At 40.0% G+C, this 12,311-nt stretch overlaps 1 protein-coding gene across 7 annotated transcripts in view; it reads right to left on the reverse strand.

The window, feature by feature from the left end:
• The window catches only part of akap9 (A kinase (PRKA) anchor protein 9), a 211,579-nt gene that overhangs the window by 120,402 nt on the left and 78,866 nt on the right, over nt 1–12,311 (reverse strand). For all 7 annotated transcript variants that reach the window (XM_080210240.1, XM_080210222.1, XM_080210231.1 and 4 more), the window contains 4 exons: nt 11,772–11,936; nt 9,573–9,713; nt 8,993–9,102; nt 6,792–7,015 (listed from right to left, as the gene is read on the reverse strand). In XM_080210240.1, coding sequence (XP_080066366.1) covers nt 6,792–7,015; nt 8,993–9,102; nt 9,573–9,713; nt 11,772–11,936 — 640 coding nt within the window. The remainder of the gene's footprint in view (nt 1–6,791; nt 7,016–8,992; nt 9,103–9,572; nt 9,714–11,771; nt 11,937–12,311) is intronic.

Below are 12,311 nucleotides of genomic sequence, written 5' to 3' on the forward strand. Positions count from 1 at the left end.
CACCAGGGAGCTGGGTTTGATTCCAGGCTTGGGTCACTATCTGTGTGGAGTTTGCATGTTCTCTCCGTGTCTGCATGGATTTCCTCCACATGCTCCCACAGTCCAACAGATATGCTGGTTAGGTGCACTGACCTGAACAGGTGCCGGACTGTGGCAACATGGGGTATTTCACAATAATGTCATTGCAGTGTTAATGTAAGCCTTACTTGGACTAATGAATAAACATTAACTTTTCCCAAGCTTTTGGTCACCTGACCTAATATCAGTTATGAGATTCAGTGACAGTGTTTAGTTTTTTAATGCTCCTGAGAAATGCCTTGACATTTCAATATAATAAAGGTACTCTATAAGTATAAGTTATGGTTGAAGCTAGAATCTTAAGCTTAAATAAAGTAAATTACAAAGGTACAAGGATAAAGGAAAATATATTAAAAGGCAAGATGGTAGATAAAGTGGCAAATAATTAAGGAGATATTTCATTATTCTCAATAAAGATATATTCCATTAAGAAAGGCTCTACAAGGAAGTTGAACTATCCATGGCTAACAAGGTACGGGTGACATCAAATTGAAAGAAAATATACAACGTTACAAGGATTAGTTGTAGCCCTACACTGCAGAAGGAAGCCATTCATCCCATCGAGTTTGCATTCTCCGACAGAGCATTTTATCCCGGCCCTATCCCCATAACCCCACATATTTACCCTGCTAATCCCCTTAATATACACATCTTGGGATACTAAGGGCAATTTAGCATAGCTAATTGGCACATCTTTGGATGTGGGAGGAAACCGAACACCCAGAGAAACCTCATGCAAGGGCAGGGAGAACATGAAAACTTCACACGTCACCCAAGGCTGGAATCGAACCCAGGATTCTTGGCACTGTGAGGAAGCCGTGCTAACCACAGAGTACCGTGTTGCCCCAAGAAAAGCAAGAAAAATGTGAAAATCAATAAAGGGTGGCCAAACCGAGAGAAAACAACTGAGAACAATCTAAAGAACAGACAGCAGAAGTTCCTTTTTATATATAAAAAGAAAGAAAGCTGCTCAAGTAAACATTTGTCTCTTAGAGGACAAGAGTGTAAATTAATAATGGAAAATTTTGAATATTTTGTACATGTTTTCATGATAAATGACAATAAAAGCATCTCAAGAATAGTAAAAATTTGGGGGTGTAAGGGAGACAGAATTAAAGCAACTATCTCGAGAAGCAAAAGTACAAGGACAAACTAATGGGGCTGAAGATGGATATGTTTCCTGATCTAAACAAAGAGAATGTTGGAAGAGTTCAGGTTTGGCAGCATTTGTATAGAGAGAGAACAGAGTTAACATTTTGAGTCCATTTGGCTCGTCATCAAAACAGAAGGGGGTAAAATCTGTTAGGTGCTATATTGTAGCTATAAGAGATTGCAATGAAACTGTAGCAAAATTAAGAACAAGAGATAAATGACCAGATGGGGAGGGGCAAGGATTACTTTTGCATTAAGAACAATGTAGGCTATTTTAAAAACGGGTTAGAATGACATAAAAAGGTCACAGTCTAAAGTAGTTGAACTCACTGTCAAAGGCTGCATCATGCTTAATCAAAAGGTGAAATGCTGCTTTTCCAGCTCGGCATGGATATAGTTTTAAGTTTTGAAATGTTATGACTGTAATTTGTATAGAACTGTAAAAAGTTTTAACTCTGCACTGTTTGCAATTCATAGACATGTAGTTTTGCAATGGTTTATTTGAGATTTTTATGAGTAAAGTATATTTTTGGAAAAAAAAGGTGGTTCAGGAAAGGCCACACTATAAGGCCTTTTAACGGAGGCAGACCAAGGGCCCGGGAACTGCAGAACACCCTCGACCTGCGTAACTGTGCGCCAATCTGAGAAATAATGGCACACAGTAATTTTTGAGGCATGTATATAGTTTTAAGTTTTGAAATGTTATGACTGTAATTTGTATAGAACTGTAAAATGTTTTAATTCTGCACTGTTTGCAATTCAAAGACATGTAGATTTGCAATGGTTTATTTGAGATTTTTATGAATAAAGTATATTTTTGGAAAAAAAGCTTGCACTGACCTTCAATGGAGCATTGCAACAGGCCAAGATAGACATGTGGGCATGACACCAAGGTGTTCAGTTAAAATGGCAAGCAACAGGAAGATTGGGATTATGCTTGTGGACAGTGAAGGTGTTCTGCAAAGCATTTGCCTCCTTGATGTAGAGAAGGCCTCACTGGAAGCAGCAAACACAATAAACCGAATTGAAGGAGGTGCAAGAGAAACACTGCTTAACCTGAAAGGAGTATTTGGGACCTTGAATGGTGAAGACGGGGGAAGGTGAAGGGCAGGCATTGCACTTCTTGCAGTTGCAAAAATCTGCTGGTCAGCATCCTATGATCTTAAGCAAAGAAGCTGGATAGACGATGGATACCTTGATTGAAACTTTCCCAAAATACCTGATGATTAAACCAGAAATATGACATCACCATTCAAGAATGGAGAAATAAGCCTGAATCTCTTCTTCTTCTCCTCAGGCAGTCCTTTGGAGTCAAGGACAATTTGCTTCCATACTGAAAATGAGCTGCCATGTGACTGAGGAGTCCATTGCACGGCCTACTGTTTCTGCCACAGGTGGGACAGTGGTTGGAGGAGAGTGGGGTGCCCAAATTTCAGTCCTTTTGCTGTCGATGCTTGGCTTCAGCTTGCTCTTAGCAGTGAAATTTAAGGTGTTTAGCTCTTCTCAGATGCTTTTGTTCCATTTCAGGCAGTTTTGAGCCAGGGATTCCCAGGTATTAGTGGGACATTGCATGTTTCCAAGGAGGCTTTGAGGGTTCCTTTTTTCCTCTGCCTCCTGCAGTACATGTGTCACGTTGGAGCTCTAAGAAGAGCACTTGTTGGGAGTCTGCGTTAGGCACATAGATAACGTGGCCTGTCCAGCGGAGCTGTACAAGATGGTCAATGCTTCAATGCAGGGTTTGTTGGCCTGAACGAGAACACTGACATTCTTATGCTTATCCTGCCAATGGATCTGCAGGATCTTGCACAGGCAGTGTTAGTGATACTTCTCCAGAGTTTTGAGGTGCCTATTACACATGGCCCGCATCTCTGAGCCATATAGGAAGGTGAGTATCACTGCTGCTCTGCAGACCAAGACCTTGGCATCAGGTCCCAGGATCTGGTCTTCAAACACACTGTTCCTTAGGCGATTGAAAGCTGCACTGCAATGAGGTGTTGAACCTCATTGTCAATGTCAGCCCTTGTTGACAGTTAACTCCCACAGTATGGAAAGTGGTCCAGGTTGCCCAAGGAATCATCATGGATTTTGATAACTATGAGAGAGTGGGGAGCAGTGCTTTGTGCCAGGGGCAGGTTGGTGGAGGACCTTTGTTTTATGGATGTTTAATACAAGGCCTATGCTATCACATGCCCCATGGAAGATGCTGATGAAGGGAGATGAGAGCAGAAATCTACAGGTCAGTTAGCCTGACAACTATCACTGGGAAAATGCTGGTAACCATTATTAAAAAAAATAGATAAATTTGCCTCTATATAGCATCTTCATGACTAGAAGTCTCAAAATGCTTCATAGCCAATGAAGAACGTTTTTTTTGAAAAAGTTGCACCTCCACCTCCTCACCAGCCATCTGCAATTTTTTGTTTCAGATAATTATCTACTTCTCTTTGAAAGCCTCAATCGAATCTTCCTTCGCCACACTCTCAGGCAGAGCAACTGCAGACAGTGAATTATTTTATACAGTCATCCCTCTGTGGAGAAGAATCAAATACTTTCTTTTGCATTATGCTAAATTTCAGTTAAATTTAGTATTTCCCACCAAAGGTAGCAGAAGTGGGATGCATAAACATGATATTTGCATGCATGTTGTATTAAGTGAGTTATATAAACCTAAGCAAAAGTATTGCATCTTCTAAGCAACTATAAATGGTCCAAAATTTTAATAAAGATAACTGTTTACATTACTTAGATAAAAACAATCTTGCCAGATCATATCCATATAAATGAAAGAAAGAGACTGCATTCACACAGTACTTCTCATGATCTCATGTCATCCCAAAGTACTTTACCGCCAATTATGCATTTCTGAAGTGTAGCTACATCTTTAATGTAAGAAATGAGGAAGAAACTCATCTCCTAACTCCCCAAAGTTTGTTTACGCTACAATTCAGCAATGTGATGGAATACTCGCCACTTGCCTGGATGAGTACTGCTCTAACAACATTCAAGAAGCTCAACACTATTCAAGGCAAAGCAGTCTGCTTGATTATCAGCCCATCTGCCATCCTCAACATTCACTCCCTTCACCATCGATGCACAGTAGCAGCACTGCTTACCATCTTCAAGATGCACTGCACCAACTCACCAAAGTGCCTTCAACAAAATTCTCCAAATCTGCAACCTGTCCCACCTAGAAGGGCAAAGGCAGGATGGGAATACCATCACCTACGTATTTTGCTTCAAGTCACACACTATCCTGCCTTGGAGAAGTGTGAGGTAATTCATTTCGGCAGGAGTAACAGATGTGTTCAGTATAGGGCTAACGGGAGGACTTTGAATAGTGTGGAGGAGCAGAGGGATCTAGGTGTATGTGTACATAGATCCCTGAAGGTTGGGAATCAAGTAGATAAGGTAGTTAAGAAGGCATACGGTGTCTTGGCGTTTATTGGTAGGGGGATTGAATTTAGGAGTCGCAGCATCATGTTGCAACTGTACACAACTCTGGTGCGGCCGCACTTGGAGTACTGTGTGCAGTTCTGGTCCCCACATTACAGGAAGGACGTTGAGGCTTTGGAGAGGGTGCAGAGGAGGTTTACCAGGATGTTGCCTGGTATGGAGGGGAGGTCATATGAGGAGAGACTGAGGGATTTGGGGTTGTTTTCGCTGGAAAGAAGGAGGCTAAGAGGGGATCTTATTGAAACATATAAGATGATTAGAGGTTTAGATAGGGTGGATAGTGATAGCCTTTTTCCTCGGATGGAGAATGCTAGCACGAGGGGGCATGGCTTTAAATTAATGGGCGGTAGTTATAGGACGGATGTCAGGTAGGTTCTTTACCCAGAGGGTGGTGAGGGATTGGAATGCCCTGCCTGCTGCGGTTGTAAATGCGCCTAGTTTGGGGGCGTTTAAGAGATCTATGGATAGGTTTATGGACGAAAAGGGATTGGTTTAGATTAGTGGGTCAGTGTTTTTTTTTAAAAAACTGGTCGGCGCAACATCGTGGGCCGAAGGGCCTGTTCTGCGCTGTAATGTTCTATGTTCTATGCTCTATTATTACTTCACTGACACTGAATCAAATCTTGGCACTTCTTTCCTAACAAAAGTGTACTCAGTACAAAGCCACCTCAGTGGTTCAAGATGGTCACTCACCACAAACTTTCAAGGACAATTAAGAATGGGCAACAAATGCTGACCTAACCAGCGATACCTATATCCTATGAAAGACTTAAAAATTGAGTCCCTCTTTTCATCTGTAGAACAGTCATTTAGAACCGCAGTATTAACTCCGTTTCTCTCCACAGATGTTGCCAGACATGCTGAGTTTATTCAACATTTTCTGTTTTCATTTCAGATTTCCAGCATTCATAGTTTTTTTTCAGAAGTAATTTGCACTTCCCAGAGAACAGCTGTATAATCCTTATATGGGGGGCTGCCAGAGAGGGGTCTCCCAGCATATCTTTGGGGTACGGTGCACTGAATCTCAGGAGTTAGTTATAGGCTATAATATCACAATAAAGAAGGTGCCCATCATGTAGCTAAGGAGGAATTCAAATTAGGAAAAGCAGCTCCTGAGAAGCATTAGCTGGACAAAAGGTATATGAATATAAACTCACCTATATTGTGGCTTTTATGTTTACATTTCAGAGAAGCCAACAACTGCTGTTGAAGATGCATACCTGCACACGATGAGCCCATTATTCAGTTGGGTTTATGATGTCTGCTCATTCTCTGCTAATGCACTCAGATTTTCAGCTCAGGAGGAACTCCTGGTTCCTGTTGTCCCTTTGAGCTAAGTTTCATGAGTCCATATTGTATCAATCACCAACTTTCTATTTCTATATGACTACTGTCTGCTTTTTAGTTCTTCATTGTTTGCCATAAGTTGTTTCTCGTTTTTATCAAAACTCTTATTCATGTTTGTATTACATTCAAGCTAAACTGTCAACATTATGCTTGATGGCCTCTGGAGCATCATACAATATGAACTCACAACATGAGCTCAGACTTAGGATGAATTTCTTGTTCTGTACTACATTCTCTTTCACTATTGCTCCAGTTTTTGACCAAATCCATTGGCTACATATCTCCCAATGTGATTAATTCCAAATCCCTGCCTACAAATTGATCCAAAGCATTATTCCTTTTTCAGCTAAAAGTGTGCCTTAGGCTCCTGATTTGCAACCTCTTTTCCCTAATCCTTTTCTGTGCCACCTTCAGGGAGAGAACTTTTACTCATCTCACCATGGAACTCTTTCCTCAAACCGTTCCACATCGGCCACATACAATGGGTCATACTGAGCCGATGTTCAGACTTATAGTGTGTCAGTCTGTCCAGTGAGGAGAGGATTGAGCTGAGTATAGATTGTCCAATAGCCATAACGCAAGTCAACACATGATCAAGTAGTAATAATGCAAGGAGAGATGATAAATATATCATGCTCCTTATTCTAATGTCCAATTATGCTTCATATTTAACAAATGTCAGCGATCAGTAAGTTACTCTTATCTACTGAGGTTAGTAATGTTAGAAAAGAACTAAAGTAGAAATATTAACAGAGACATACCTTCTACAGCTCCATGGCTCCGGAATTCGAATGGTTGCAATGCCTCAATGGGCTCTTCTGTGTCTTTTTCCCACAAAAGTGTTCTCAAGGGAGGCTGTCCTTTGACTGATCTCTCTAGGAAGGCTGAAACATGCCTACTTATAGTTTCTTCTGCAGCCGCTGTTGTCTTAACCACTTCTGACAATACTTTCAAGAGTCTCTCATTGGTCTTTTGTAAACTATTTCTATACAAGTTGATAAAATATTAGTGCAGGAATATTTAAGGTACAAGATTAACAACTGTATCAAGAGGGAACTATCAAATATTTTGTGATACTTTACCTGGTTTCTCAATCAGAACTTAATTACAACTTGTGCAATGTCTTTAACGTGTTAAAAAGTTTCAAAGCATTCATAGAGCACAATAAGACAACATCTGACATTAACCCAAAGAATTTAACATTAAAACAGGTGACAAAAAACTTTGTCAAATTAGTCACGAAGTCACAGGGACATGCACAAAGGGAGAGTTGCAGGAACATAGATTTCTCAGAGTTGTCGGGTCAGAGGAAGTTAGAGAAAAAGTGGGAACATTGCATGGACAGATGTGAACAAAAGGAGTGGACAGCATGGACAGGACTTACTGTGAATTAGGATGCCAACAGCAAAATTTTGGATGAGTTCAAGTTTATGGAGGGTGGAGGATAGGATGCCAGCCAGGACAGCATTGCAATTGTTGAGCCTGGAGGCAACAAAGTCACGGATGAGGATTTTAACAGCAGAAGCTTTGAGGTCGGGACAGTAATAGGTGATAGTAGTAGGTGAAATAGACAGTCTTCATGATGGAGATTGTATGGCTTGTATGGAAGCTCAGCATCAAATGAAAAAGCTGTGGTTGCTAAGTCTGGATCAATCTGAGACAGTGGCCAAGTCAAATGATGTAATCAGTAGCTATGGGAGAGGAGTTTACAGCTGGGATCAAAGACAACAGCTTTAGTTTTGCCAACATTTATTTGGAGAAAGACTGGATGCTCGATAGAGACAGCAATAAGTTGGAAATAGTAGTGGTGACAAAAAGCAGGATGCCAGCATTTTAAATTCTCTATGATTTTCTCAGCAGCAAGTGGATGAAAAACAGACTAAGATCAAAGATAGAATCTTTGGCGGGGGCTCAAGATAAAGATAAGATCAGAGGAGAAGCTATGCATCAGATTCTGTTGATAGTTGAGTATACAAGATTGTGTAGTCTCAATAGACAACGGAGGTGAAACTTTGAAAAAGATAGTGTTGTACCTCTGTCAAAGCCTACAGGTATATTGTAAAGGACAAAGAATGATAGGACACCATGGTCACAGTCATGGAGGATGTAATTGTTGATTATGGTTAAGGCTGTTGCACTGCAGCAGTTGGAGTAGAAACCTGATTGGACCAGATCCTATATAGAGGAAATGTAGGTATGGATTTGGGAGAGACCATGTACAACAAAGTGGGGGGAAAAAAAGGAACTTGGAGATGGGGCTGTGGTTTGCAAGGATAAGGGGTATGGTGAAGCTGGCCAGATGATGATAATAGTAAAAAGTCTGACAACACCAGGTTTTAGTCCAACCTATTTATTTGATAATATACTCGCAAGCTTTCGGGTTAGCCCCTCCGTCAGGTGAATCATGGCAGACTTGAAAAGGGAGAGGGAAAGTGCCAGAGGAGAATATTACATATATATATATATATATATAAAATGTACAATATTAAACTAGCAAATGGACCAGGAAAGAAAGTTGAGTAGTCAGCACTTAATTGGAAGTAAAGTCAAGAAGTGAGCCTCATGAGCAGGATGAATTTGTAGATTGAAAGAGGAATTGCAGCCCCAAAACTAAAGAAATATGTCTTTTCTGTGATAAAGCAGTGGGATCTTTAGGAGTGAATATGGTTTGGCTCCTAGGGAAAAGGATGCAGGTGGCTGAGGTAATTCAAGCCACCACTATTCCTCAGTTTCATACCATGAATTATTTACAAATTGTACTAGAAAATATACTTGCAACATCCTCCAATCATTCTATAATTAATGCATTACTCTGATCTAGTAATGTGTTTTATAAAATATAAATTTTTTGAAACCATGGATTGAAAATTCAAGTCAGGAAAGTAAATTACAAATAGTGCTCAGTGAATTCATGTTTTTAAAACATTCAAACTTGAAAAGCAAATTGCCACACCATTCTAACCTTTGTTCTTTAAGGTCACTTTCATACGCTTCTTCAGATTTTTCATTTGATGGTATGCTGTTGGCCTCATCAGAATGCTCTTGGGATTTAGGTTGGTCTTCTGATTCATTCTGTGCCGAGTTGCGGATTGGTAGCAAGTTAACAAATGATAAAAATCCTGTCATTTTACTTTAAAATTTTCTTCCCCAAATTCATAGCCTGATTCATTACAAACCTCAGGCCTAAAGCAACTTTATATATTGTTTAATTTATCAGCTCCACGGTATACTGAACAACACGATCTTAAGTACTGCTTTTCAATTTGGTTTGCAAATTTAAGACTATGCAATACATTTAGCCTGGCAAAACAAACAGCGTCCAGGTAAATCCCTCTTGTATGTTGCTATGACAACATAAGGCCTCATCAGCAAATGCTGTAAACGATGCCACACCTATAGCTGTTGGAGCCAATTAGTGCAGCAGCCCAACAAATTCTATACAGTTTATTAACAAATCAACAAACTAGAATTAATTACAGGCAATAATCAAATATTAAGCCAAGCTGCAGGAAAAGACAAAAATAGGTACAAGTTCAATTTACCGTCTCCGTCTGTGTACTTCTGTTGTGGATTCCCTGAGGGAGTCTTTCCTTTCCAGTTGCATGAAAACATTTAAGTTTTTCCAGGTCTGCAAACATTCGTTCATCCTCTAAGAATAGTTTCTCATTACGAACAGGATCATTCTGTAATTTAACAAAAAACTGTCTTAATGATCTTTCTTAATTGTAAATCAAATTTGTAAATAAGAATTAAAATGTTAATTTATAAGATAACATATAACACAATGTAACACTCTAATGCAGAATTACAGTGATTTTGTACAAATTTTGCTAGTTCAGAAATAGGGTAAAAAAGGGAAAGATATCTAGAAGTGAAGATCCATTTATCCATATTAGCATTTGCTGAGTTTGGGAAGTGGTTGTCAAGAGGAGTTTTGATGGTGTTCAAAATTGTAGGGGTTTAGACAGACCCTGAGCATAACCGCCGCACCCCTCCCCCCAATCACTATCCGATCTTCGTGATACAAACAACTGAAACATAAGTGTAAATTCTATACTCTAAACTTTACCACTTGTTTGCCCATCCTGCAATTTTGATTTGTTTCTTTAGAAATATTTTTTCTAATTTCTCCAAAACTTTTCAATCTAAGCATCATATGCTAACAGGTCCACTACATGTTTTCAGCCTTTAAGCTTCATTTTAGGTGTCCAAATTCAGATCGAGCATTCCTTTTAACTCAGTCAGAGGTTTACCTGTGACCAGCGGTGTTTCTCAGAGATCAGTGCTGGGTCCATGGAAACGGGCCCTATGGCCCAACTTGTCCATGCCATGCTTTTTTCTAAAGCCCCGAAGCTAGTCCCAATTGCCCGCATTTGGCCCATATCCCTCTATACCCACCTTACCCATGTAACTGTCAAAATGCTTTTTAAAAGACAAAATTGTACCCACCTCTACCACCACGTTCCAGACACTCACCACCCTCTGGACACTTGTGTCTTTCCCCTCTCACCTTAAATGAATGCCCTCTAGTTTTAGACTCCCCTACCTTTGGGAAAAGATATTGACTATCTAGCTGACCTATGCCCCTCATTATTTTATAGACCTCTATAAGATCAGCTCTCAGCCTTCTACGCTCCAGAGAGAAAAGTCCCACTCAATCCAGTCTCTTCTTATAACTCAAACCATCAAGTCCTGGTAGCATTCTAGTAAATCTCCTCTGTACTCTTTCTAGTTTAATAATATCCTTTCTATAATAGGGTGACCAGAATTGTACACAATATTCCAAGTGTGGCCTTACCAATGTCTTGTACAACTTCAACAAGATGACCCAACTCCCGTATTTAATGTTCTGACCAATGAAACCAAACATGTCAAATGCCTTCTTCACCATTCTGTCCACCTGTGACTCCACTTTCAAGGAGCTATGAACATGTACCCCTATATCTCTTTGTTCTGTAACTCTCCCCAATGCCCTACCATTAACTGAGTAAGTCCTGCCCTGATTCGATCTACCAAAATGCATCACCTCGCATTTATCCAAATTAAATTCCACCTGCTATTCATCAGCCCATGGGCCAAATGATCAAGATCCCGTTGTAATCCTAGATAACCTTTTTCACTGTCTACTATGCCACCAATCTTGGTGTCATTTGCAAACTTACTAACCATGCCTCCTACATTCTCATCCAAATCATTAATATAAATGACAAATAACCATAGACCCAGCACTGATCCCTGAGAAACACCGCTGGTCACAGCTCTCCAGTTTGAAAAGCAGCCCTCTACAACCACCCTCAGGCTTCTGTCATCCAGCCAATTTTGTATCCATTTGGCTACCTCATCCTGGATTCCATGAGATTTAACCTTATGCAACAATCTACTATGGGTACTTTGTCAAAGGCCTTGCTAAACTCTGTGTAGACATCATCAACTGCACTGCTCTCATCTAACTTCTTGGTCAAATTTGAGAGATATGATTTTCCACTTAAAGCCATGCTGACTGTCCCGTCAATCTTTGCGTCTCTAAATGCCTGTAGATCCTGTCTCTCAAAGTATCTTCCAACAAATTACCCACAACAGATGTGAGGATCACTGGCCTGTAGTTTCCAGCTTTTCTCTGCAGCCCTTTTTAAACAAAGGCACAACATTTGCCATCCTCAAATCTTCAGGCTCAGTTTAATTATTACCGTACGCCCATACTCACGTTTACAAACTAAGTACATATATCAAATTACTGTCACCTCTGCAAGCTGCCTTTTAAGATTTTCCACTTCAGCCAACAACTGATCTTGTTCTTCTTGTAGTCGCTCCAGCTGCTGCATATGCAATTGTCGTAAAGCTTCCACTGATTGTTGATGCTCTTGATCCTGTCGAACAAGCTCCTGCCTCATATCTTCGAGACTTTCCTGGTGCATAATAAGAAACAGATAACGTTGCAACTTATTTTATGTTATATAAAGATTCCATTCGAAAGTCGCTCTGCATGTGTATGGTTTCTTTTTAATAAATTCTATTTTTAAATGTATCCATCAGATTCAGTGTTTAGCTAAATTTTCTTTAAAATCTATTAACAGAAAGTACATAAGGTTAAAAAAAAATTAAGTTCTGTCCTGAGAACTCAGGATGTTCCTAGCCACCCTAAAGTTCACATCTGAAGTTTGAAAACACTCCAACTGTATGCAGGAGTACTTTCAATACCAAACACAGAGCTCCCAACTTTTTAATTTTGTCAAGCAATGAAAGAGCCCATATTATTGCAAAATTCTCGTGAGCAGTCCTTT

This window comes from Carcharhinus amblyrhynchos, chromosome 2 (genome assembly GCF_965287045.1).
Source record: "Carcharhinus amblyrhynchos chromosome 2, sCarAmb.v2.hapA, whole genome shotgun sequence".
In the NCBI taxonomy this organism is placed as follows: domain Eukaryota; kingdom Metazoa; phylum Chordata; class Chondrichthyes; order Carcharhiniformes; family Carcharhinidae; genus Carcharhinus; species Carcharhinus amblyrhynchos.